Source organism: Periophthalmus magnuspinnatus, chromosome 17, assembly GCF_009829125.3.
Source record: "Periophthalmus magnuspinnatus isolate fPerMag1 chromosome 17, fPerMag1.2.pri, whole genome shotgun sequence".
Classification (NCBI taxonomy): domain Eukaryota; kingdom Metazoa; phylum Chordata; class Actinopteri; order Gobiiformes; family Gobiidae; genus Periophthalmus; species Periophthalmus magnuspinnatus.
Window position 1 is genome coordinate 24,198,199 of NC_047142.1, and position 22,589 is coordinate 24,220,787.

At 39.2% G+C, this 22,589-nt stretch overlaps 5 protein-coding genes across 7 annotated transcripts; 4 read left to right on the forward strand and 1 right to left on the reverse strand.

The window, feature by feature from the left end:
• The first annotated feature begins 1,054 nt into the window (after nt 1–1,054).
• col6a2 (collagen, type VI, alpha 2) lies at nt 1,055–10,497 on the forward strand. Of its 2 annotated transcripts, XM_033981866.2 has the most exons (32): nt 1,058–1,271; nt 2,676–2,757; nt 2,843–2,943; nt 3,023–3,166; nt 3,357–3,719; nt 3,798–3,818; nt 3,910–3,975; nt 4,057–4,155; nt 4,252–4,278; nt 4,368–4,394; nt 4,485–4,529; nt 4,635–4,688; nt 4,769–4,831; nt 4,908–4,970; nt 5,054–5,107; nt 5,227–5,262; nt 5,350–5,412; nt 5,496–5,558; nt 5,701–5,763; nt 5,844–5,906; nt 5,980–6,030; nt 6,096–6,194; nt 6,267–6,329; nt 6,415–6,450; nt 6,522–6,567; nt 6,649–6,801; nt 6,881–6,975; nt 7,432–7,613; nt 7,683–7,861; nt 7,942–7,980; nt 9,220–9,554; nt 9,642–10,497. In XM_033981866.2, the coding sequence occupies exons 2-32, from the start codon at nt 2,682–2,684 to the stop codon at nt 9,906–9,908; spliced, it is 3,036 nt and encodes a 1,011-aa protein (XP_033837757.1). In that variant the 5' UTR covers nt 1,058–1,271; nt 2,676–2,681; the 3' UTR covers nt 9,909–10,497. The 2 variants fall into 2 exon arrangements, with proteins under 2 accessions (XP_055084330.1, XP_033837757.1); XM_055228355.1 differs by lacking the exons at nt 9,220–9,554; nt 9,642–10,497 and adding an exon at nt 8,157–9,103 and having other exon boundaries at nt 1,055–1,271.
• Nucleotides 10,498–10,836: 339 nt separating this feature from the next.
• On the forward strand, nt 10,837–15,023 carry zgc:162816 (uncharacterized protein LOC571260 homolog). Of its 2 annotated transcripts, none has more exons than XM_055228358.1 (10): nt 10,837–10,927; nt 11,308–11,465; nt 11,647–11,776; nt 11,933–12,083; nt 13,686–13,866; nt 13,986–14,104; nt 14,177–14,303; nt 14,429–14,491; nt 14,565–14,670; nt 14,759–15,023. In XM_055228358.1, exons 2-10 carry the CDS (start codon nt 11,320–11,322, stop codon nt 14,846–14,848), a joined length of 1,113 nt encoding a protein of 370 aa, XP_055084333.1. In that variant the 5' UTR covers nt 10,837–10,927; nt 11,308–11,319; the 3' UTR covers nt 14,849–15,023. The 2 variants fall into 2 exon arrangements, with proteins under 2 accessions (XP_055084333.1, XP_033837750.1); XM_033981859.2 differs by having other exon boundaries at nt 10,861–10,939.
• Nucleotides 15,024–15,314: 291 nt separating this feature from the next.
• orc2 (origin recognition complex, subunit 2) lies at nt 15,315–18,708 on the forward strand. Its single transcript, XM_033981856.2, has 16 exons — nt 15,315–15,434; nt 15,609–15,680; nt 15,763–15,909; nt 15,986–16,075; nt 16,147–16,233; nt 16,312–16,343; nt 16,445–16,502; nt 16,646–16,947; nt 17,031–17,140; nt 17,218–17,350; nt 17,486–17,582; nt 17,650–17,796; nt 17,872–18,043; nt 18,120–18,181; nt 18,251–18,369; nt 18,439–18,708. Exons 2-16 carry the CDS (start codon nt 15,611–15,613, stop codon nt 18,520–18,522), a joined length of 1,710 nt encoding a protein of 569 aa, XP_033837747.2. The 5' UTR covers nt 15,315–15,434; nt 15,609–15,610; the 3' UTR covers nt 18,523–18,708.
• A 99-nt stretch (nt 18,709–18,807) lies between these two features.
• On the reverse strand, nt 18,808–20,561 carry cfap410 (cilia and flagella associated protein 410). The gene is made up of 7 exons (XM_033981862.2): nt 20,388–20,561; nt 20,282–20,300; nt 20,112–20,158; nt 19,796–20,025; nt 19,255–19,405; nt 19,085–19,184; nt 18,808–19,017 (listed from the first exon to the last, which is right to left on the reverse strand). Exons 1-7 carry the CDS (start codon nt 20,462–20,464, stop codon nt 18,853–18,855), a joined length of 789 nt encoding a protein of 262 aa, XP_033837753.1. The 5' UTR covers nt 20,465–20,561; the 3' UTR covers nt 18,808–18,852.
• Nucleotides 20,562–20,771: 210 nt separating this feature from the next.
• rpl37a (ribosomal protein L37a) lies at nt 20,772–22,367 on the forward strand. The gene is made up of 4 exons (XM_033981863.2): nt 20,772–20,849; nt 21,388–21,516; nt 21,604–21,686; nt 22,205–22,367. The coding sequence occupies exons 1-4, from the start codon at nt 20,847–20,849 to the stop codon at nt 22,266–22,268; spliced, it is 279 nt and encodes a 92-aa protein (XP_033837754.1). The 5' UTR covers nt 20,772–20,846; the 3' UTR covers nt 22,269–22,367.
• Nucleotides 22,368–22,589: the final 222 nt, after the last annotated feature.

Below are 22,589 nucleotides of genomic sequence, written 5' to 3' on the forward strand. Positions count from 1 at the left end.
AATCTGTTTTGATCTGGATTTGCTTTGTTGTCTGTGCACATTTATAATTTCTCCAAATAGCTTCATTATGTCCTTGGTCTAATGGCAATCATGTAGCAGATGTGAGCTCAGCTGGTCTTGTCAAGAATCCTGGAAAAGTCATCAATCGAAATGCTCCACTGCCTCTGTGTTTGCACTTGATACAGGATTGGACAGTTTGATATGTCATGTGTCCCATTACAACCCAACAACACTTCTGAATATGCTTTAAATTATATGTAAATGGTTGTCTATGCAGAGACCTCCCACTATGCGACAATGAGGAAACTACAACTAAACAAGCAAGGAGAACAGACGCATGGACAGTTTGACACTGTTTACACTCATTGTAAACTTGTCTCATAGGCCTACTAATTGCAACCAGACCAGGAACAGAAATTATGAGGTCCGTGCATTTATGTGACTCGAGTGGGGGTTTCTTTGTGATTTATCCAAGGTTGTGGCAAAGGGCCAAACATGAGTGAGCATTTCCAGATTATTTAGGTATAGAATTATAAGTCTAAAGTTTATACCTGATTTTGACTTTTCCTGACCTAAGTTGAGTCTTAAATATTCTGCTTTTTACAGGACCACAGCAGGGCCACTATTAGTCAGGTTTAATTTAGCCTTAGTGAACTTAAATTTGGTGTTATTGAGATTACATTCTTAAATCCCTTTTATGTGGGTGAGACAGATTACCTGCAGAATACCCTTTAACACTGTTGCCTGGTACAAAAAACAAATCCCTGACCTCTTCCATATGGCAAATTCATCCACTTCCGACATGCCCTGTTGAGTGACGGTAAAGGGTGTTACAAAGGACCTGTGGTTTTCCCAAATGAATTTAAAGTGGGTCTTATGTCAGGGGCTGGTTCAGGTGACGGGGTGGTGGTTCTCATCTCCTTCTGCAGTCACATCTTCCTTTACTGTGCGCGTGTGTGGGAGAGGTAAACGCGTGCACGCACCTGTTGTTGCAGAGCCACGGCGCCCCCACGTGGGCATGCTGGGGACTGTAGCGCATGGTGCGCGTGCGGGAGGAGGGATCTGAACCTTTTGCTTGGGCTGGACCGGGACGGCAGGGCGAGCGGACGGCTCTTCTGCGGGAACTAAGCGCACATCCAGCGGTTCAATTCTTGTTTTCTTTGCCCCGTTCCCCCCTTTGTTTTTTGTGCTTTTTCCCTTCTTGAAATGCGGAGGTAGACTACGGAGGACCAGTTGCGCACCAAGGATAAAACTTGTTGGAAAGAGTTTAGGTAAGCAGCACTTTAACGCACAGCAACGTGCAGTGTTTCCCTGTTCATACTTTTACATAAATCTTTGTCTGGTGTAGCTTTTTGGACGCGTTATTAAACTCCCTTGACTGTTTTGAGCTAAACATATTTATACGGAAAATAAGGAAAATATGTCTGTTGTGCGCAATTTTGAGAGTTGTGCTGGATATTTCAATACTTCTGCCGCGTTTTATTATTTTTATTTATTTTTACCAAAATAAGATAAGATGTCAGTGTGCCATGTAGAACTTACCTGCTCTGTGATTACCCTGGAGAACACTGCTCCTGCTCCTTTGGTCCGATCACACATCTGCACAGCTCCACGCAGCAGCGCGCCGCCTGCTAGAGGGAGACAGACCACCCTGAAAATATAGATTTAGTCACATAATTTATCGCATATATTCAATTTTGACAAAACGGCTCACTAAAGTGGCTTTAAAGGCTATAAACACTGTATGGTGCTGGAGATAATCGTAGCCAGTGAGGACATCATGTTCGGACCTATAGGCTACTCCTTACACTTGGAGTTATAACAGTGGTTTGATTTAAGCTAAAATAGCTCAATTATTAGCTTCAGCCTACAGTAGACTATTTTCTTCGTTTAGGCCTAGTGAATTCATCAGCATGTTCGCCGTAAACGTAATTAGGCAATAGAAACATATAGGCCTAAAGAAAGCATTGAACAATAACCAAGAACATCAATTTAAATATGTGGCTCAAGTAAGAATCAAAATCTAACCACACTGAGGTGTATGTCTTCTGGCAAAACTAGCGCCTTGAAAAACAGCGCTCACTAGGGGGCAGCAGAGCTTCGTCCCATGACACTTTACCTGTTGCTCTCTGCTGCCTCTCAGTGTAAACAATCTGCCAGCCACACCGTGTAATCCCTTAATGTTAGTTTAATGTGAGTTTTTGAAAAGATATGCAAACGGAGCAATAGGCTATAACTTGTGATGATGGCTCATAACTAGTTAACCTTTACCCTTTTCTGTTATTTAGCCAACCTGTCTGACTCAGCGTCCCAACATGACAGGCCTAGTCTATTCCATGCAAACTAAAGTGTTTACTTCCTATTGTTATGTATAATATTACAAAAAAATACAAAATAAAAAAGGATATTTCTTCTAAGGCCAGTTATCAGCTTTTTCATCTGTCACTTGTTCCATGGGGACAGCTGGCCAGGATGCAGTTGTGTGATTATAAGCTATTTTCATTAAATAACCAAAACAAAATCCACAAATTTTAAATTATTAGTTAGATTGATCATTAAACTTCACATAAGCACAATATAATAGCCACATCATCATTTGTTCCAATCAGTGCCCACCTGCTCATCGTCCCCAACAGCCTGTTGTGATGAATCTCAACTGTGTCCGTGTCTTTCAGGAGAAGATGATGGGCTTAGAGGTCATCGTGCTCTGTCTGCTCTTTGGAGCTTTGACGCACGGCCAGGCTCCAGAGTGTACCAGTGAGTAGCCTGCATATTAGTCACAGTCAACTTTACAGAAAGCATTTTCATCAGATAAATGATTGTTTGTATGTATATCACGCAGAAAAAAATGAATGTCCCATTGATGTTTACTTTACGATTGATACATCCGAGACCATCGCCCTACAGGAGCCACCCCCCGGATCACTGGTGGAGAGTATTAAGGTACCCCCCTGTCTCCATACAGTGTCCCAGGTTGACCTTATATTGTTATTGTATTAATCTGTCCTGTTTGTGTCTGCAGTCATTCACAGAGCAGTTTGCACAGCGTTTGGAGGACCATGAGTTCAAAGGAGTGGTGAGAATCAATTGGAACCTCGGAGGACTTCACTTCTCGCAGAGACAGGAAGTGTTCAGTCGCATGGCCTCCAAGAGCGAGTTCATTGCTGTGAGTCAAACAAATTTATTCGCCATAGTTTGTGTGTGTGTGTGTATATGTATGAAATTAGTTTGCACTAAAATGACAAAAGGAATAGTATGCTGTTAAAACACCACACTAACAAGAAATCTACACTGTTTGAGCATAGTTGCTAGCTATATAGCTTGTTAATTGGTGATGTCTTTTCTTCTGTCAAAAGGGGGTCTCAAAGATCCGCTACCTGGGAAAGGGCACCTACATCGACTGCGCCATCGCCAACATGACCCAGGAGATGGTGCGCTCACCCACATACCCTAAATCTCTGCGCTTCGCTGTAGTCATCACCGACGGACACGTGACAGGAAACCCATGTGGAGGCATCAAAGTGGCAGCAGAGAAAGCTCGTGACGAAGGCATCCGCATCTTTGTTGTGGCAGCTTCAAAGAACGTGGACGAGAATGGGCTGAAGGAGATCGCCAACTCCCCGGCAGCGGTTTACAGGAGAGATTTCATGGCTGTGGATTTGAGTCAGGGGAGGGCGATCATTCACACCGAAACCATGGACCGCATTATCAAAACTATGGTACTGCATGGATATAAAAACAGAAATAAATATAATAATAATTCTCTCTAACACAATTTCTGCTTTATGTTTACATAGAAACATTTGGCCTATGTTGAGGTAAGACCTCAGATCATTAATGGTAAAAACTAACCATATCAAACAACCATCACTAACTATATTTACTGTTGCTTTGCACCTCACAACATAGTGCTACAGTGTGTCATGTCTGGAGACACGTGGGCCTCCTGGTCCAAAAGGCCACAGAGGACAGAAAGTGAGTATTTTACATTGAAATTATTAAACATTTCGAAAGCAATGACTTTTAACTAACAAAAATATATTTGTTTTTACACAGGGAGCAAAAGGAGACAACGGAGAACCAGGGCTGAAGGGAGAAAGGGGTCGCCCAGGAGACCCCGGTATTGAGGGTCCCATTGGTCAGCCCGGTATCAAAGTAAGACCCCTATCTATATGTCTAATATATCTAATATGACAACTATAAACTATTGAAAATACTGCAACTTATTTCTGTTTTGTCTCCTTCATTTAGGGAGAGCCTGGTCTAAAAGGCGATAAGGTTTGCCATATTTATATTTGTGAACAATCAATCAAATTATCATTGTGATCGCTGACATTTTGAATAACATGATTCCCTACCTTTTACAGGGAGAGATGGGAGCTCAGGGGAAGAAGGTGATCAACAGTTTCTTATTAAATATTAGATTTGATATACTAAGTTATTACAAATATGATATTTATATCTTATGTGTATTCTAACTTCAGGGCGCCGGTGGTATTCCAGGGCGTGACGGAAGAGACGGACAAAAGGTAATTGGCAAAATAATGTACTCTGAATTCAAATTGAATCTAACTTTTAAATATGCAAGATGAGTGGCTAAATGTATAATACTTAACTGTGCTTTTTTGTTTTAGGGTAAAATCGGACGCATTGGTGCACCTGGCTGCAAAGGAGACCCAGGCGACAGAGTAAGGCCTTACTGTCATCATTACTGTCGTCACTGTTCTTCTCATGTGAAAGTACTGTGATTCATGTGTTTTATTTTTAGGGTTCTGATGGTCATCCCGGAGACGTGGGTGAGCGGGGTCTTCCAGGAACTGAAGGAGAGAAGGTGTGTAAAGTTGTACCACAATGTCCCATTTTATATCTACTTTTTCGAAATTAAATTAATTTTGTTTTTTCTTTAGGGAGATGCTGGTCGCCCTGGGAGATCTGGCCCACCTGGAGTTGTTGGAGATCCTGGACCAAAGGTAAAATATATATTCATTTATATAAAAAATAGAGCATTGATTGTAAAGAGCTGAAATTAATTATAAATATCTGCTTTTCAAAGGGCGAGAGGGGAAATCCTGGGTCACCCGGCCCCCCTGGACAAAAAGGAAACCTTGTAAGCTAAAGTGTAGCTTATAGTGACACAAACGCACACACACACACACACACACACACATAAACACACAAACATATGCAATTATCATGTGATTGTGGCTGAACTGAGTTTTCTTTTAGGGGACTCCTGGACAACCGGGGCCCCGAGGAGAGCCAGTAAGACATTTATTTTATGCATAAAATCTTTTTATATAATTTAAGCACCAATTTGTCCATTGTCTAACTTTAGCTTTCTCTTTGTAGGGAAGAAGAGGAGACTATGGGCCAAAAGGTGCTCAGGGGACAGCAGGAACTCCAGGTGAAAAGGTGTGTTCTGTCACAAAGATTTATTCTTGTTTTGTATATTGACATCTTTCCAACCATAACCTGTGCTGTGATCACTGTGTCAGGGTGAAATGGGACCAGAGGGTTTGAGAGGACTCCCTGGTGAATCTGGAAGCAAAGGAGGGAAGGTGAGAATGTCTTTTTAACTAACTTGCTCAACTGTATCTGTGCTTCCTTGACATTATTCTAAAGAATGCAAAATTCATTGAGAACCTTGACCAATTTTCTAGTTAAAACCCTTTTCTCTTTGCCCTTTTTTCCACTGCATAGGGAGACTCAGGTTTGCCTGGACCTAGAGGACCACCAGGGCCCGCTGGAGAAGCTGGACGCAATGTAAGTCACATGATCAAGCTTAATTGGAAATATATTTATAGTAATTACCTTGATTTTTGACCATTTAATTTGTGCTGCAGGGAACCAGAGGCGATCCTGGTGATGCTGGACCAAGAGGCGAACCTGGCCTTGCAGGACCAAAAGTAAATGTATCTTTATTCTTAAAATACTCCTCATTATAAGTGTTATTCTAACTTTGAATGTAATCTCATCTAGGGAGATGCTGGAAGACCTGGTTTTAGCTTCCCTGGATCACGAGGGCCATCAGTAAGAAACACTGCACATTATTTGGCCATTATACTAATACAAAACTAACGGTAATATGATTTTAGGGAGAAAAAGGTGAGAAGGGAAACCGAGGACCCCGTGGAAGCAGAGGAGACTGTGGGCAGAAGGGTGGACCAGGCGACAAGGGGATTCCAGGAGAAGCAGTGAGTATCTGTCTATAAAGCTTCATGCCAAAATAATCAACAGTTTTTTTATTGTATGTCATTAACTCTTAGGGCGAGCCAGGACCTAGCGGTGAACCTGGTCCAAGAGGTCCACGGGGAGAGAGGGGCCGTGATGTAAGTAATGTCATGATACATATACACATAATCACATAACATAGGACCTCTTTGAGAAGTAAAACATGAATCTGTCCCACTTTAGGGGGATCCTGGCCCTGAGGGAGATCCTGGTCTCACAGTAAGAACATTACATGGCATATTATTAGAAAGACAAGTCCTGGCGGATATTAAGGTTTGTTTGTTTATCAGGAATGTGACGTGATGAACTACATCCGGGAGACATGTGGCTGCTGTGGTGAGTTTAGGGACTTCAGAAACTTCACATGGGTTTGAACTGATGATCTATTATTTATTTGTTGTTTACATTTGTTTTCAGACTGTGAGAAACGATGTGGAGCATTGGACATTGTGTTTGTGATTGATAGCTCAGAGTCAGTGGGACTTACCAATTTCACTTTGGAGAAAAACTTTGTCATCAACACCATAAATAGACTTGGGTCTCTGGCCACAGATCCCGACGCTGAGTCAGGTACATCACTGTGACCTTATTTAGCCCATCTCAGAACTATGAACGAAGCACAAATGAATGATATGAACATTGCTTGCAGGCACACGAGTGGGAGTTGTTCAGTACAGTCACAGTGGGACCTTCCAGGCAATCCGTCTTGACGACCCCAAGATTGATTCACTGTCGACTTTTAAGGTCTCCCACACAAACACATGAAAGGGTTTTGAACTCTCTTCTTCAGACCTCACTCAGACAGTTATTTCCTCTCTAATTTATCCAGAGGTTTTTAATTAGTTAAATCTGGTGTGTGATTTCAACACTCTCTTTAACTTTTGGCTCATTTTCTATCACATTTATCCATACATCCATTTTCTTCTGCCTTATCCACTTAATTATATTTTAAGAATAAAGGAAGGCAATGGAATTACAAGGACACAAAAATTCTGTTTACGTCTTGTGACAGTCCCAAGTCTAAGATGAAAGTTCAACAGGGACTTGTGCATGTGCATGTCTACTAAATTAAATAGGCGGGTGTTGTATTGTTTATGAAACAAGAGTAACAGTTTTACAGTTATACTTAATGTTTTTAGGCATTTGCCACATTTATATTTAATCCAGTACAATGTTTCTCTGTTTTTTTTGTTGTTGCAGGAAGCAGTTAAGCGATTGGAGTGGATCGCTGGAGGAACCTGGACTCCCTCTGCTCTAAAATATGCCTATGACAACCTGATCCGGGACAGCCGCAGAGCCAAAGCCAATGTGACTGTGGTGGTCATCACAGATGGACGCTTTGACCCAAGGGACAATGACACGCTGCTCACTTACCTGTGCAGGTGACTGTTATTCCTAACATGTCAGACTTTTGTGTTGTAAGAAAAATTCAACTGTTCTTTCTCTGACAGTGACCCACGTGTTGATGTGAGCGCTATCGGCATTGGAGACATGTTTGATCAAATTGAAGAGAATGAGATCCTTAACAGTATCGCTTGTCAGAGGGATGGCAGGGTCCTGGGCATGAGGCGTTTTGCTGACCTTGTGGCCGAAGAGTTCATCGACAAGATCGAGACAGTCCTCTGCCCTGGTAGAGTCACTCATCAATAAGTGCATCACATTCTAAAGTAGCATTCTTAGAGTCTAAAATCACATTTCTGTTTGTTTCAGATCCCGTTGTGGTGTGTCCTGAACTACCTTGTAAATCAGGTAAGAGTAACACTAACTAAGAAAATATAGCCAACCATTACTTGGCTACAATGGTTCAGATATGGTCCAGAGTTTTTGCCCTGCTGCACCTAATCTGCCTTCAGCCTCTAAATTGTCTGAGATGATGCTGCATCTGTGGGACAACGCCCACAATGTTATTCACCTGCTTCTTGCAGGAAGGGGCGTAACATGGGAAGCCCCTCCCCCTTGGAAACCCCAGGCAGTGGATAGCAGTCCCTCCTTTGTGCCCACCTCAGTGGAGGGTGTGGCCAGCCTGCTGGGGAGCCTGAAAGAGGAGCAGTATGGAGTGGGTGTGGCCACCATGGCGTATGCAGCACAGAGAGCCAAGCTTGCCCACGGAGCAGACAAACATCAATGGACACAGATGTTCATCGACTCCTTCAAATATGTCTATGCAGACATTATGGGCGATCCAGAGAAAGCAATAAGACTCTGCTAACTGCTAACCATGCTACCTATAAGAGACTCCAGATTTTTAACAAGTCTTTGCATTGTGTAAAAAGCTGAAAGGTGTTTTACACCTGAACTTATGCGAACACGTGCATGCTGCTGCTTCAGTGATATTTACTGTATAGGACAGGACAGAGCCAGTGTCTTGAATATTACCTCTAAAGAAAAGTGTGCTTTGTGAAATGCAATTTCAAACAAATCTAGGATAATAGTTATGTATTTTGGGGGATGTAAAATTGCCCGCTAGTTAGTATACGTTCTCTAAATATATTGCTATTTATTTTTGAGTGGTGCTACACATTAACTGCAGTGTAGAGCACTGTGAAGGTCATCACTCCTTTATAGGGCTTTATATTTTTAAAGGTTGAAATGAAGTCTTTGGTGCAGATGCTCTCCTCAGCAAACACTATCGCTCTGTTTAGATAAATCTTTTATTCTCATATAATTTACATTGCTCCTTTGCACATATAGATTCTTATGGAACAGGAAGGTGTGTTTTTGTAACAGTTTTATTTATCATAAAATTAAACATGAGCTTTAATGGTGCTGATTTAAATGGCCTTAACTGGTGCATGATTTGCATGACAGCTGTTCTTTCTGTATCTATGTTTGTTTTTTTGCAGAGAATAAAAGTGTAAAAATTGAGGTGAACTCCTCTTGCTAGTTTTGAAGACCAGAGGGTTAATGTGTCTTTGATCCCAGACATCTGTGTGCAAGCTGCAGCGAGCTGAATACCAAGTCTGATTTGAACTTTTGTGTTGTGTTCAGAGCCGGCTGTTGCCAGTTGTGTCCAGAGGCCTGTGGATATAGTGTTCCTGTTGGATGGCTCCGAGAGAATGGGGCTGGAGAACCATCGCCAGGCTAAAGAGTTCATCGAGAACGTGGCTCGCCGCCTGACTTTAGCCAATGGTCCTTCAGATGAGAAAAACGCCCGTGTGGCTCTGCTGCAGTACGGCAGCCCCACAGAGCAGAGGGTGGAGTTTCCTCTTACACACAACCTCACTGTGATTGCTGATTCACTGGCTGCTGTCAAGTACATGGACTCCTCCTCTGCTCTAGGCAGTGCCATCATCCATGCAGTCAACAACCTGGTCCTCTCACAGGTAACAACAATTTAAAGTTTGTCACTTGTAGTTGTCTTGTAGCAGCTCGTCTGATTCTTTCAGTAAAACTTCACTTTTGTGTTGCAGCGAGACCGTGTGGCTCGGCGTAATGCTGAAGTGGCCTTTGTCTTCATCACTGATGGCATCACCTCAAGTGAACAGCTGGAGGAGGGTGTGTCAGCCATGAGGAGGGCAGAGGGCGTTCCCACGGTGATCGCCATGGGCACAGACACAGATGAGGAAGTGCTGAGGAAGGTGGCGCTAGGAGACATGACAGCTATTTTCAGAGGATCCGACTATTCCATGCTGAACAAACCAGCATTCTTTGAGCGCTTCTTCCGCTGGATATGCTAGTGGATATGCTAGGACCTGTAATGCTTAACGCCACAGTATCCATAGGACAGGCCCAGCAGCAGTGTTAATACACAGCTTAGATTTTACCAGAAGGGAGGCACTGTGTTACTGCTGAAAGGTAATTTAAATCCAACTAGTCCCAAGTACATGAAAAGACACACACAAACTGCATAGTTGTTTTCTGTTCATCCCATGGATAACCAAAGACTGTCCTAAAGGAGAATTCTGATTATTGAATGTGTAACTTGAGGCTTTATTTTGTTTTCATTTAGTTTCAGTTTCCAATAAGGTTTTTCACTGTCATTTAAGTCAGTATATTCATTAAAGGTGCTAAAAAGGAGAAAGCCATGTGACTGGTTTTGAAACGTTTACTCCATAAAGTGACTGTTCTTAATATAGGTCGTTTATATGTTTATGATGAAGATATGTTTTTCCCAGGGATACAAGCACAAGCACGCCCTACACCCAAACACAAACATCTCACATTTTCACCCATGCACACTTTTTTCAACATTTACAAACACAAGGAAATATCAAAGGTACAATCAGAATGTACAAATCCAAATAAAATCTAATTTGGTGAACCAAACATTGCTTGTCTTTGTTGGGATGGGTATATATACTGTATATTAATAGTATGTATGTTATTTTAATAGATCCATAGATGATATGGGCCTATTTGATAATCTTTAGATCCATGATATCCTTCCATCAAGAGCAGACATGTTTAAATTCACAGGAAACATTTTTTTGGAAACTATCCAGACGACTTAAAAAAAATGTTGGTTGTTTCGTTTGGGAAGAAAATTGAATTGGCGTTTATAAAGTTAGCAGTCTATCTTCCCTCAGCCTCCCAGTATGTCTTTTATGTTTCCTGAGTTGTTTGGCCGGGTGCAATGTTTAATGTTCTGTCTCCCTCTGCTGGACACTGCGTCAGAATTAGTTTTGGCCATATGAGATTCCGTAGACGTCATGTGACCCTCAAGAGGAGTTTATGAACTTCACTCCCAAGAAAAGAGGTAACAGCCAGGGTAAGTTCTGCGCTCATTTACATCAGTGCACGGTGCATTTTGGAAATCGATTGGAACTTCTTTCTTTAGCTATAAAATATATTATTAATAGAAATGATTCATATAATTATAGTGAATAGGTTACAAAGTTCAAAGGTTATTTTATGCAATGAGGCAATCTCAAATGAGTTTCAATGAGTTTGATTTGTAATTCAGTACAAATGCCACTTATGTACTTATTGTAAGACATTGCTATTTTTCTTTTTTTATTTCTTCCTTTCTGTTAATATAGGGTTTGACATTTAATTTTGTTGTGCACTGTTAATATGGCCACACTGTTCTGCAGTAAGTCATGCATATTAATGTAATTATACACCCTGTTTGTGTAGTGTGTTGTCATCATGGAGGGGGACCCCATCTCATCCTTGTGCACTCCTGCTCTGGTGGTGGACATCGACAAAGTGAAGAAAAATGCAGAGAGGATGAGCAAACGTTATAAGGAGCTGGGAGTACAACTTCGACCACACATGAAGACTCACAAAACCATGTAGAACACACACACACACACACACACACACACACACACAAATATATATATATATATATATATATATATATATATATATATATATATATATATATATATATATATATATATATATATATATATATATATATATATATATATATATATATATAAGAGGACTTACACATGCTCTGTCCTGCAGTGAGTGTGCTGATATAATGACTGGTGGATCGCGGAGATGTATTGTAGTTTCCACTTTGGCAGAGGCCTGTTTCTATGCTGACTATGGATTTGACGACATCCTTTTTGCTTATTCTGTTCCTTTTGACAAGGCAAGACCCAAATTAGATTTTTTTTTTTACAGTTTTATGTATTCCATTATGTATTTGCTTGTTATAATTGCTTGTTATTATTTTATTTATTTATTTTGTTATGAACATATTTAATGTCTGAAATGCTTGTAAAAACAGCTGCAAATTTGCCTGTAGGTGGAGCGTTGTGCAGCATTGTCCGAGAGGCTGGATCTCTTCCAGGTTTTGTTGGATCATCCCGATGCTTTGGAGCAACTCAAAAAGAGGCCTCTGCGAGATGGGCGGCTCTGGCATGTTTGGATGAAGCTTGACTGTGGAAATGGAAGAGGTCTCTATCAATTACAATAAATAAAAGTTAGGGATACACTGAGCCAGCTTTCTCAGTCTAATACTGATTTCGATATAGCTTTAAGTCCCAACGATACCAGTACAGAGACTGAAAATAGAATTTATTTTCTTTAAACTTTAATAAGCCAGAACTGATCCAAATAGTATGGAAGCCCGTTTCCGCCATGAAAAAAAAAATAAAAGCTCCACAGAAAGTCGAAATTACGAGTTTAAAACTCGTAATTAGGAGTTTAAAACTCGTAATTAGGACTTTTAAAACTACTAATTATGAGTTTAAAACTCGTAATTATGAGTTTTAAAACTACTAATTATGAGTTTAAAACTCGTAATTAGGACTTTTAAAACTACTAATTATGAGTTTAAAACTCGTAATTAGGACTTTTAAAAGTATGAATTATGAGTTTATAACTCGTAATTTTGGGAATGTAACATTTACAAAAAGTGAACCTTATCAATTTTGATTAAATGAATTTGGTATTTTAATAATTTCCTCAATAAACCAGCGGGGTTGTGACCAGCTGGCACTCTGCTCAGACCAGGAAAACGAGCGCTCACAGACACAGAGCACAGCTCATGAGTGGTCAGAACAGCACTCAGGGCCCACTGATTTGTTCAAGACGCCAGAAACTTTACTGGAGCTTAATTTATTCATTTTTTAAAAGTATGTAGGTGATAAACATAACAGTCCTCCTCCTGTCTCCTCTGCTCTGTACACTCAGTTGCAGTGTGCTACAAGCTCAATTAAGACTTTAAAAGTTCTAATTACGAGTTTTAAACTCATAATTAGTAGTTTTAAAACTCATAATTACGAGTTTTAAACTCATAATTAGTAGTTTTAAAAGTCCTAATTACGAGTTTTAAACTCGTAATTACGAGTTTTAAACTCATAATTACGAGTTTTAAACTCATAATTACGAGTTTTAAACTCATAATTACGAGTTTTAAACTCCTAATTACGAGTTTAAAACTCGTAATTTCGACTTTCTGTGGGGCTTTTATTTTTTTTTTCATGGCGGAAACGGGCTTCCATAAAATAGGCTATGTATGTAGCTGTCATTTATTTCTGAAATAACTACAAAACAATTTAGTCTAAATAAAAATGTAAACATCATGAGACTTTCTAGGCTACACCAGTAAATAGTCTTATTACATCAACGCATGTGTCCAACCAAGATATTGGCTGGACGGATAATGGGAAGCCAATATCTGATCTAGCAAACTTTTCAGTATATCTGATAGGATATGTGATAATATCGAATCAGTGCATCCCTAATAAAAGTTTCCTCTAACTTGTCTTGTGGAGGGTCCGCTATCTGCTTTTCTCCCTAGAGACATTATTGCTTTGTCCAGAATGTTTCACAGGATGCTATTAAACTTAAATGAAGTAATGCCTGTAATAATACAAGATATATGATTTTAGTGCTATATTGTGGAACATTACAAATAAAGCAATAACATCTCTATGCACACATGCAGGTGGCTGACCCTCTACCAGAAAAGTTACATAGTGCTATCTATAAGATTATCTATATGCTATCAGCTATTTTGATCAAGTCTGATTTCTGTTTGCTTTATACTTTAGCTGGTGTTTTGCACTCACTGCCCGAGGCTCTTACTCTGGCTCAGGCCATTCATTCTGCTGAAGGAGCAGAACTGACTGGAGTCTACGCTCACTGTGGAAACACCTACAACTGCAAAGGGGTTGAGCAGATACAGGCCGTCGCTCAAGAAACCTCCACATTAACACTACAGTTTATGGAAAAGTTAGTGCAGAGAGTGGCCATTGCGAAGAATATAGCTAACTAATATAACTAACTTGTGACTGCATGTAGTTTTACCACTGTAATATCAATATGTAAAAAATTTTCCGTGTGTCTTATAGACTGAAGGCTGTAGGCATCACGTGCAAGTCCAGTATTGGCTCCACACCCTCCTGTAGCCATCCAGTCAAAGATATGGCCCAGCTCAGTGAAGTTCACCCAGGAAATTACGTATTTTATGGTATGTATATGTCTACAGTATAATGTCACAGTTTTAATCATGATAAATTGAAAGCTGTTTTGTGTTTTACAGATGTGCAGCAGTCTATGATTGGCTCCTGCAGCTTGGAGGATGTGGCTGTGAGGGTTTTGACACGAGTCATTGGCCACTGTCCTCACAGAAACCAGCTCCTCATTGACTGTGGGTGGACAGGACTGAGGTAACCTGTCCATTTAATGTTTTCTATATACTACTAAAATACAGCAGAATAATATTTAAAATTGTCTGTATAATAACTGTGTCAAATAATAACCTTGTTAAGGTAAAGCTTAATTTTTTTCTCAGCCTTGACGGAGCAGGAAAACTTCCATCTGGATATGCTGTAGTGGAAGGACATCCAGATTTAAAGTATATTTAATCTCTTATTGTTGTTGCTTTGTGCAAAAAATCTAAATGAATCTTTTTGTAAAATAATGCTTAGGCTGCTGTCCATGACTCAGGAGCACGGACGAGTTGAGCCCATCTCTGGAAAACTGGACTATAGCAAATATCCTTTGGGCACAATGCTCAGACTTATTCCTTACCATGTATGTGACCGAGAAGTAAACCTGTATGTTATTATTTTACAATTAATGTCCATTTTTAATATAACTCAATTTTTTTTTTTGTTTTCAGTCTTGTGCAACAGCAGCAATGCACCCCATATACTATGTCCACTGCAAAGATAGACTTGTGGGAAAGTGGACACCAACACGTGGATGGTGAATTACTGAAGAAATGTGTAAACCACTTCCTAATCATTTTGAAACTGTAAACTATAGTCTTATCTAATGGAATATACACATCTGCTTACTTGTTTGACTATGTGTAACGATATAAAGCATGAACAGAAAGATGATGTGCATAAACATATAATGACTGAAGTGATGATCGCATTATTATTATATGTAGTGGCCTATTCATTTATTTCATTTTTTTATTATTATTATTAATACTATTTAGTAATTTTAACACAATATTACAAATTAAAAAAACATATTCTGACTTTTATTGCGTGAATATTAAATTTGGATCGCTTTCATATCAAACATCATTCAATATCTTGATTCAAATAAGTATATAACTACATCATGCGGTTGCGACTGTATGGGTTTTGTTTTGCACGCAGTGCATTCTGGGACATGTAGTTTTTATGATACTCGCCTTTTCATTGGTTTCAATATGACCTTTCACTTGTCACGTGGTTTAAAAACTTGATGGAGGTGGCGCGGAAACTTGTCTGCCGCATGCTTTGATTTTTATTCAATTTTTCTTTTGTAATTAACTTGTTTGGATAAAACACTGCGATCTGGTATGGCCGGTGGTTTGGTTTTCCTTTTTGTTATGTGATCATCGCCTTTAGCATCGCTGTCTTAACTATGATCGGTTCTTACTCTATAACAGGCTAATGCTGCATAAACGGTTTACGTACTGCTGCATTTGAGTATTATGACTTATTCACATATTTATCCACGTTTGTCTATAGTTATGAGTGGGTTGGAGGTGAAGTTTATTGGGGATAAGGATGTCCTGGAGCACATCGTGGACAAACAGGAGGGTATGCATTATATTTTTTCAAGTAGCGCCATGTTTTAACTTTTACAAGTGTTCATCAATAATACTGCTTCTCTGTGTTTAAGGGACACAAGCCAGCAGTAGGGCTGTCCAGAAGATGGTCACTTTCAAGAGTCCCGCGGGGAGACGCAACAAAGACCAGAATGGTGAAGAAAATGTGGATGAGAACGGGCAACTGAACGAAAATTATATACAGGCTTTAGCAGCAGAAGGTTGGTCTTTAATTTTATATTTGTCCATGTATGTGTACTAGCACTTGAGTACTAGTTGATTTTTTTTTTTTTACAGATGATGATGAGGGTCCTGTGTCTTCTGTAGCAGGCTCTTCCATTTTCACCTTTCAGAAAAGTAGACGTGGCCACAGTATGGCTCAAACAGGTGCAAAAATTATTATTACTTACTCTTTTCCAGTAAAGTTTGTCTTTCAACTTAATTGTATTTTTACACAGCAAGTGAATTGGCTCGTACCCCTGGAAAGAGTGTAACATTCAACACAGCACCCAGTGAACCATCTACTCCAACTAGAACAGGACGACGTGAGTCTGCTAAACTGATAATAATGTTAATAATTCTGTTCATATCTTAAATGATATATTCCCTCTAATTCTGTCTAGATGCCAAAGGAGAAGCTCGAACACCACAGAGGGTAAAGCCAGGCCATTATTGTTTAAATTTCTACACACATTTATTGTAATAGGAAGTTATGTGATTTTTTTTCTATGTGTGTTTGTACTTTATTTGTGGCAGAACAAAAAAAGACAGTTTGTTTCCACTACACCTCACAGACTCAGGAAGAGAATGACAAGTTAGTGTGTTTATTTTTCATTATTTTATACCCAATTATGCTTATTTATCATGTCTTTTAAAAAATAAGCTGCTGCAAATTCACTAAAAGTTGATAAATTGGTTTGGTATTGATTTGTGAATATCTATTTTATTTTGTAATAGCCCCAAGCCTGCAATCGGACAGTGACAGTGAGCTCTCCCCCTCTGACTCTGGAGAAGAACAGGAGGAGGATGAAAAGATGGAGTCCACAAAGAAAGAGAAGGAGAATGTGAAGGCACCTCAGACTCCAAGTAAAGGCTTATCAGCAGCTCTTTACAAAACTCCAGCCAAGAAGACCAAGAATGCACCTGAACCTGCACATCAGCCCAGCATGGTGGAGGAGTACTTTGAAGCCCACGGCACTTCAAAAGTGCTGACATCAGATCGGACCCTTGAGAAACTGAGCACCCCTAAACTTGACAGAGTTGGTATTTGATAATGACTAGTGCATTTTGCAGATTAGTTAAGGTGACAACTTAAACTATATATTTTTATTTGGGTTTTCAGGAGACATTAATTCGACTTTTAGAGGGAAAACCATCAAGTTATGCAAAAGAAATTCAGGTGCTTCATAAGAAACATTGCCAGCATTTTAGCAAATGGATGTTGCAGCTGCAGTAAGTACAGTTGTATTTCTATTTATGTTTCTACTCTATTTCTATTGAATCTACTGAGCACATAATACATTTTCCAGGTTAGGGTTTAGTGTCCTTGTTTACGGATTAGGAAGCAAAAAATCTCTGCTGGAGGATTTCCGGACCTCTCAACTATCTCAAGATACTCACCTTGTGATCAATGGTTTTTTCCCTTCTATTACCCTAAAATCAGTAAGTATCTAATCATGTATAGCTTTATACAGTACTCTCTAAAATGTGTTGCTTGCCTCTCTTTAATTGACTATACATAATACAAAATAAAGATGGAACATAAGTATTCAGCTTTTACAATTTCCACTACCACAGATTTTAAATGCTTTGACAAGTGAGGTTCTTGAACATCATGGAAGTTTCCGAACTCCTACAGACCAGATTCAGTTCATCTCTCAAGCCCTTAAAGATGGTTAGTTTTATTTTCATTTTGACATTAAAGTTGAATGTACTTAACACTTTATTCTTAAATTTTACAGATCCAGATCTCCATGTGTATGTTATTATTCACAATATTGATGGACCAATGTTGCGCGGAGAAAAAACTCAGAGCGCACTGGCACAGCTCGCTTCTCTGCCCAATCTGCACCTTGTTGCTTCTATTGACCATATCAATGGCCCACTAGGTGAGTACTGTTTTCTTAAATGTATTAATTCATAATAAAGCATTTGTGTATTTACAAGTTATGTGATTGTTTTAGTGTGGGACCAGTTTAAGCAGAGTCAGTTTAACTGGTTGTGGTGGGAGTGTGTTACATTTCAACACTACACAGAAGAGACCTCGTATGAAAACTCCCTCTTGGTGCAGCAGACGGGGGCTTTGGCTTTGTCCTCCCTCACTCATGTGCTACGAAGTTTGACACCAAATGCAAGGTTAAAAAAAAATCCAACAAATTTTATTTCTTTATCATTTAAACATCTTAAACATTCTCTATATTTCTTTCTGTAGAGGAATTTTCAAATTGCTGGTAAAATTTCAGTTGGAAAACAAAGACAATCCATCATATACAGGTGATTATACCTTAACATGTGATTGTTTTTCTGCATAGTAGAAGTATTAAACCGTTTTTCCTTTTTCAGGATTGTCCTTCCAAGACTTTTATCAGCGCTGTCGAGAGGCGTTCTTGGTGAACTCTGATCTGACGTTGAGGACCCAGTTGACTGAGTTCAGAGATCATAAACTGATTCGCACACGAAAGGTACTTCTTGGTTTTGTTAATGTTTTATTTACATTTTTCTTCAGATTTCATTTCATTGGTCTTTCGTAGGGTGCAGATGGAGTGGAGTATTTGATTGTCCCTGTTGAGGCAAATACGTTGGTGGATTTCCTGGAAAATGAGCAGACTGTATAAATGTACCATCTGAAATAATGAACATGAACTGATATCATTATGAATAGCCCCAAATAAGAACTGTAGCTCCAAAGCACTTTGGAATAAATTATATTTAATGTACCAATACCTTCTCTTAAATGTAAAATGCAGTGTTTGCATGTGTCTATGTACACCCATTTGTGTGAATAAAGACAAGATACACTGATTTTCTTTAATTATATAAATACAGTTTTGCAAAACATACATTCTTTTTGATAAAGGCAAGTGATCATAAGTATTCTATTTGATAAGTGCAATTTACATGCAAGCTGGAACACTACAGGCAACTGGACTATATATATAGACAATCTAATCTTCAATATCTTTGGTCCTTTGGGTCTGTAGTGAGTTTTTAATGATTTCTGAATTTTGTGTAAACATTTGGAGTCTGTTCTGTGCAGCTGTGTGCACAACAAGAAGCTCATCTTCTTCCAAATCTTTGAGCAGGAGCAGAATTGCATCAAGGGTATGTGACTGAAAATACAAAAAGCTTAGATAAGGATTTACATTTCAGTAACTGATAAATGAGAAATATAACTACCTTTCTCATGAGCTGCCTGTCTTCTCTGGTTGGTGGAGAAGACAATGGCGGGAACTTGTCTCTTGGAAGTGGCTTCATTCCCAACTGTTCTCTTATTTTGCTACAACATTTATATTTGTTATGATTACATATGAAGCTTCTATTTAGATAAGACGTTAATGAAAACATACTTTGTCTCATCCATGCTGTATTCAAGGGGGTCATTCTCTGTCTCTGTGTCTGGCTGGCCATTGGTTGAAGGCTGGTTTTGGACTGGCTCTGTAGGGGTAGTGACCTCTTCTCCCTGGGTGAGAGCACGTGCAACCTCCTCCTCTGTCACCACTGAACAGAAAATAGTACGTGGCAATTCATGTAACAGCAAATTATAATGTTCACATTTTGCAAAAAATATTACTCTTACTTAAGCAATTGATGGGTTTCAGATGACATAGCAGCATTCAATAGGCCAATATAATTTTATACAGATGGGGGCAGCTAAAATCAATATTGGTAAAATGCAGATGACTGTTTTAAAACAGTGAGATCTCAGATTTAATCAATATGTCGAATCGAAATGATCAACTCCAACATCTGTGCATTCACCTTTTGGATATTTCATGACAAAGTACAATTAATCAATAGAAAAAAAACTGTCTTGCCCCCCATCTGGGTGTATGACATCAACACATTCTAAAATCTGAAAACCACCAATACATAACAATCAATCAGAACCTTGGTTGTCCAGCTTCTGAAGATGTGGGAGACATCGTAGCACTGTGAGTCTGTAGTGGTTTGGGTCAGTGCCACAACAGGGGTTTTCTGCCAACCACAGCACCTTTAGGTGACCCAGGGAACGCAAATGGGAAAGCTCTGATAGTGAGGAGATCATGTTCCTCCTCAGGTAGAGTTCACACAGGTTGAGGCATCCGGCCAGAGGAGCGAGAGATGTGATACTGTTGACACTGGAGAGAGAAAAATATTAGATGCAGTAAGGGAATGAACATTGTGGGGGCGTAGGCTAAAAGAATCTCAAATATCCTCAACCAACCTCAGTGTTAGCACTTCGATGTTGGGCATGTGGATGAAGATGGCTATCTGTAGGGGAAAAAATATATATAATTTTGGTTTATTTTTTTACATGCATTCAGTAAAATTTACATTTCATTACACAGTCTGACATTTGTCCAACCAAAACAATAAACGTAAAATCTTACTCACATCTGTCAGATTACATCCCCTGTAAAAATAAAAAGGAATATTATCATAAACAATATATAAAGCCTCACCAAGAGCAGCTAAAGATGTGTTGAAATTAAATCCTTACCAACAATTTAGCTTCTTTATGCTTTCCAGGTCAGATGCCTTGGCTTTGGCGAGAACTAGCTTTTTTGAGAGCTTCATTTCAATTAAGTACACTTCAGATACATTATAAACGGTCGTACAGGCGAATAAACAACATTTCAAGTCAGTTCATTACTACGAGCTCATTCAGGGATGTCGTCCGCCAACGTCTGACGCATGCGCATATCAAGCCATTACGTCGAGTAAAGCGTCCTTAGTAACGTGTCCAATTATAGTCATGATGGTAAAAATGAAAATATGAATACTTGATATACTGTCATGTTTTGCATGTGGTGTGTCATCATTCATTGTTTTTTTTATATATATATTTCATGTGTCCTGAACATTAAACTCAATCTCCCACAATGCATTGTTAAAATGCTGGTAAAGCGCGCCTGCGCATTGTGCTCTTTCTCTTTGGCCCTACGTCTCCACTGAAACGATGGTGAGCTGAAAATGTCCCTTTCCAAATCCACTATAATCCGTCGTTATAGACATTTTGAATATGTCCGGTCCTCAGCGGAAATGTCATTGGAAGTCTATTTCATGTATTTTCCCCGTTTGATCTAGATTTTTATCTGTGCGTTGTGTAAAATACATTAATTTTTACGTGTACCAACCATAATGGCTGCCGCCGGTGCGGATATATGCTTAGTCTGTATACCGGGTGGCTAGTTGTGAAGTAGTTTTAACCGTAAACCACTGCCTCTATTCCTTTATTCCCAATAAAATTTAATCGATTTGTCTTTAGTAGCCACGATGGACGTCTTGGGACATCTTGCAACTCATGTCTACACCGGTTATTGAGAGTTCTTGTAGCGATAAAACTAGAGAATGATGGCTGACAGTTCTTGTCCTTTAAACTTTATTCCATTTACGCTTTTTTTTTTTTTTTTACCGACAACGTATAATCTGAGTTTAATATGCAGTATTAGTATAAATCTAATGTATTTCCTCTTGTGATTGTGCTAATATCTTGACAGGCTAAGCGCACGAAGAAGGTGGGGATCGTTGGTAAATATGGCACGCGTTATGGTGCTTCGCTGAGGAAGATGGTCAAGAAAATTGAAATCTCCCAGCATTCAAAATACACTTGCTCTTTCTGTGGAAAGGTAAAAATGTGTGCCAGTGTTTGAAACGCTGACCTGCATGATACAAAGGTGGAAGAATTTTAAGTGGTCTGAAATTTGCACTTGCAGACCAAGATGAAGAGGAGGGCTGTTGGTATCTGGCACTGCGGATCCTGCAGGAAGACTGTAGCTGGAGGAGCCTGGACTTACAAGTGCGTTACTTTCTATACTTTGTTAAAAATCTGTAATTTCAGCGTTGTGGGGTGAACACACATTGGTATACTGACTCTCCCTTTGGTAAGACATGATGGGATATCAAAGATCAATCATACATTTGTTTGTATGCTTAACAATGGTAGGGCATCTGAAGTATCTTGTGTGTGTGTTCCTTTGGGAATATAATAAAATACTTCAATGACAAAAAGCCATTACAATCAAACGCTTGTTTTTACAGAGTCATATTTTACGATGTGCATATGCAGTCAGACTTTTTTTCTTAAAACATCTTACATTTATCTGCGCAGTTAAAGTTGATTTGTATTAATGTAATACATCTAGTTAATGAATGGTCACAGTTCACCACACACTTTCTGAAGTTAAGTTTAAATACATACAGAATGGTAACTTGTACTGGATACTGTCATGGTTGCAGTTATGAACCTATTATTAATAATGAATAATTATTATAATATTTGTATTATTATTATTAATTGTTATTTCATTTTTCCAGCACAACTTCCGCTGTCACAGTGAAGTCTGCGATCAGGAGGCTGAAGGAGTTGAAGGACCAGTAAACCAGAACAATCGTTGGTGGATTTGGGACTTTGTTTTCTATAACTTAACCAAACTGGACATGGCCTCAACATCCATAAATAAAGCAGTCTGGAGCGGAATTGTGTCTGTCATCCATCTTCAAAAGGATACTAAGGGGTGCGCTACATCGCATGTTGATGTAGCACAGTGTTATTAAGTTCAAAGTACATGTAACTTATTTTGCCAAATATTTAAGGTATGTTCACAAAAACATTTGAGGGTGTACTATTTCACTTGATGCTTAAGGTATTACTAGGCTTTGAAATCTACAAACACTAATGATCCATAATGAATCAACATTT